Source organism: Panicum virgatum, chromosome 8N, assembly GCF_016808335.1.
Source record: "Panicum virgatum strain AP13 chromosome 8N, P.virgatum_v5, whole genome shotgun sequence".
In the NCBI taxonomy this organism is placed as follows: Eukaryota; Viridiplantae; Streptophyta; class Magnoliopsida; order Poales; family Poaceae; genus Panicum; species Panicum virgatum.
In genome coordinates this window covers 13,152,117-13,155,141 of record NC_053152.1, presented here as the reverse complement: position 1 = coordinate 13,155,141, position 3,025 = coordinate 13,152,117, and the positions used below count along the sequence as shown (strand labels likewise).

At 50.7% G+C, this 3,025-nt stretch overlaps 1 protein-coding gene across 1 annotated transcript; it reads left to right on the top strand.

Annotated features, from left to right (window-relative positions):
- Positions 1 to 616: 616 nt before the first annotated feature.
- Positions 617 to 1,905, top strand: LOC120686776 (probable carboxylesterase 18). Its single transcript, XM_039968975.1, has one exon. The coding sequence runs from the start codon at positions 641 to 643 to the stop codon at positions 1,673 to 1,675; it is 1,035 nt and encodes a 344-aa protein (XP_039824909.1). The 5' UTR covers positions 617 to 640; the 3' UTR covers positions 1,676 to 1,905.
- The last annotated feature ends 1,120 nt before the right edge of the window (positions 1,906 to 3,025 follow it).

The window sequence follows — 3,025 nt, the reverse complement described above, 5'->3', positions numbered from 1 at the left end:
CAGATTAAACACACCTGAATATGCAGTCCATGGTGCGTACATCGACGGGATAAATGATGAAGTCCAATAAGATGACCGATGATGCTTTCTTGATCTTGGTGGTGAAGAACTCCTTCGTTTGCCTTCCAATTGATTGCCTTGTTTATTGCGTAGATATCTTCTTGTATTTGTCCAAAAGCTCCTCAAAAGTCGGCTTGGTCCTATTTTTTGCACCACCAGATTTCTTAGGTTCAGACCGGTCCTGTCAGAACCGATATGATTGCTCTTATCTTGCCCCCCAGCCGAACTTGAACATTGTTCGACTATATTGTTTGAACCATGATCATCATGGAGGACAATTTCATCAATTGAGTTAACCGATTGCTCTTCAACAACCGGCTTTTCTTTACCTAGTGTCAAATCTGAATTTTTATTTAACCTACCATCTCTTTTGACACGGTAGACTTGTTTGATCACTTTATGCTTATTTTTCTGCATAGACCGATCTCTTTGATGAAAACGGTCATAATGTTGATGAAATTCAGACAATATAGTTGATGAAATTCAGACAAGGAAAGAAAAAGATTGGAGCTACAAAACCAGGCAACCCCAGCACTGAGCTCTGAGCCCCTCCCTGACCACTATCAACCACGCGACGGCCATGGCGGCGATGCCTCGGGCGCCGCGCAAGCCGGAGCCACCGGTGTCGCGCCTCACGCGGCTCACCCTCATGGTCGCCGACTTCCTCGTCGACGCTACACGCCGCGCCGACGGCACGCTGAACCGCGGCGTGCTCTCGCTGCTCGACCCGCCCGTCCCGGCCGTCTCCTCCCCGTGGCGCGGCGTCGCCACCCGCGACGTCGTCGTCGACCGCGCCCTCCGCCTCCGCGCGCGCCTCTTCGTCCCGGCGGCGGCCGCCGACGGGAGCGCGGCGCGGCCGCTCCCCGTGATCGTCTTCTTCCACGGCGGCGGGTTCGCGTTCTTCTCCGCGGCGTCGCTGGCCTTCGACGTGGCCTGCCGCCGCATCGCGCGGGGCGCCTCCGCGGCGGTGCTCTCCGTGGACTACCGCCGCTCGCCGGAGCACCGCTTCCCGGCGCCCTACGACGACGGGCTCGCGGCGCTGCAGTTCCTCGACGACCCGAAGAAGCACCCCGTCCCGCTCGACGTCTCCCGCTGCTTCCTCGCCGGCGACAGCGCCGGCGGCAACGTCGCCCACCACGTCGCCCGCCGCTACGCCGCGAGCCCTTGGCTCTTCGCGAACGTCCGGCTCGCCGGCCTCGTCGCCATCCAGCCCTTCTTCGGCGGCGAGGAGAGGACGCCCTCCGAGCTCCGCCTCGACGGCGCCGCGCCCATCGTGTCCCTCGAGCGCGCCGACTGGATGTGGCGCGCGTTCCTGCCGCCCGGCGCCGACCGCACCCACGAGGCCGACAGCTTCGCGTCGCCGGCGGCCGCCGCGGGCCTCGACTCCCCGGCGTTCCCGCCGGTGCTGGTTGCCATCCGCGGCTACGACCCGCTGCAGGACTGGCAGCGCCGCTACGGCGAGATGCTCAAGAGCATGGGCAAGGACGTGCGGGTGGTCGAGTACCCAGACGCCATCCACGGGTTCTACACCATTCCCATGTTCGACGACGCGCGCGACCTCATCATCCGCATCGCCGAGTTCGTCGCCGAGAGCGGCGGTGGCCGCAGCCAGTGAACGGAGCCGCCGAGCCGGAGCGTTGACGTCAACGCTCCGGCTAATTAGAACAATACTCTATGGATCACATCTGCAGCAATGTTGCTGAATCAGTAGAGAAACGTTTGTTTGCATTGAGCCAAGTACCACATTGCTTTAATCTAAAAAAATGGTACCACATGGCTTTAAACAAAATTGTAGTTTCTGACACTCAAGATCTGTAAACAAACAAAACTATGCTTCTCCCATTTACCTAAAATGAACTACACTAGTGCAAATATGTTTATTTTCAATGAAAACGTACTTAGAGGATTCCGAGTTTGTCATAAGTCAAAGTATACACCCATGTGACTTGTTTTGACACGCACGTGCTGTTTAGTGGGCAACTTGGAACATTTCTGCTTGTCACTTCCGTCAGAATCAAATGCACCTCTATCAGGTAATTCAAATGCAAACTGCCCACCATATCTGAACTTTTGCTCTCCCGAAATTAGCAACAAATGGTCTGATAGAACGAAGAATACGAAGTCCTTATAATTTGCCATAACGCTGCCATGATCACGCCGACATATATCCCTACTTATACTCACTTTCTAATAGCAAAATAGACCGGGACAATACAGTTTTCCTTTTTGGCAAAAAAAATATACTGCAAAATTGACAGTGATCTAATAATTTGTTTTCGATTGTTCATCTTCAACACATACATACGGAGTGAAAAAATTAGTATGTACTCCCTCCATTTTTCTTTACTTTTCGTTAGGACAAAAAAATTTAGTTCATTTTAGTATAAATTTGTTGTCTGAAACGACAACTAAAAGGGTACCGAGGGAGTAATAGATTCTTATTTCTTAGGCATGTTGATTTTCAATAAGGTGTCTTTCTTGTTTGGCAAGTCCCCCTATATCACTACTAGATTCGACATGATTCCCTAGAGCCAAAAACCTAGAGAAATGGTCGAAAAATTATAGAGAAATGTTTTTCTAGTTTTTCTTATAGCTAAACTAGCCTATCAGGGTAATGTTTGGTTTCATATAATAATAATGCTGTTTTAAGAATATTACCAGAATATTCGCTCCCAAGAGGAGTTAAACCCAAGACCTCAGTTGCTACCGGAACTCTTATAACCACTATGCTACATGCGCTTTCACATTAAACTAGCCTATCAGTGTAATTGTTTTGTTTGGCTAATTGATTTAATGGGCCTCTGGAGACGATTAGGGCTTTAATTTTCATATAATAATAATAATAATAATAATAATAATAATAATTTAAGAAAAAACACGGCCCAAACGTCACGCCCCACTACATGCTCAAGAAATCCCCTTGGCAGTAGGCTTCAGTCACCATCAGCCATTTCTTCACCCCACA

Bases quoted from the DNA above. Each gene is read 5' to 3' on its own strand.
- LOC120686776 (XM_039968975.1), top strand. From the start codon at position 641: ATGGCGGCGATGCCTCGGGCGCCGCGCAAGCCGGAGCCACCGGTGTCG.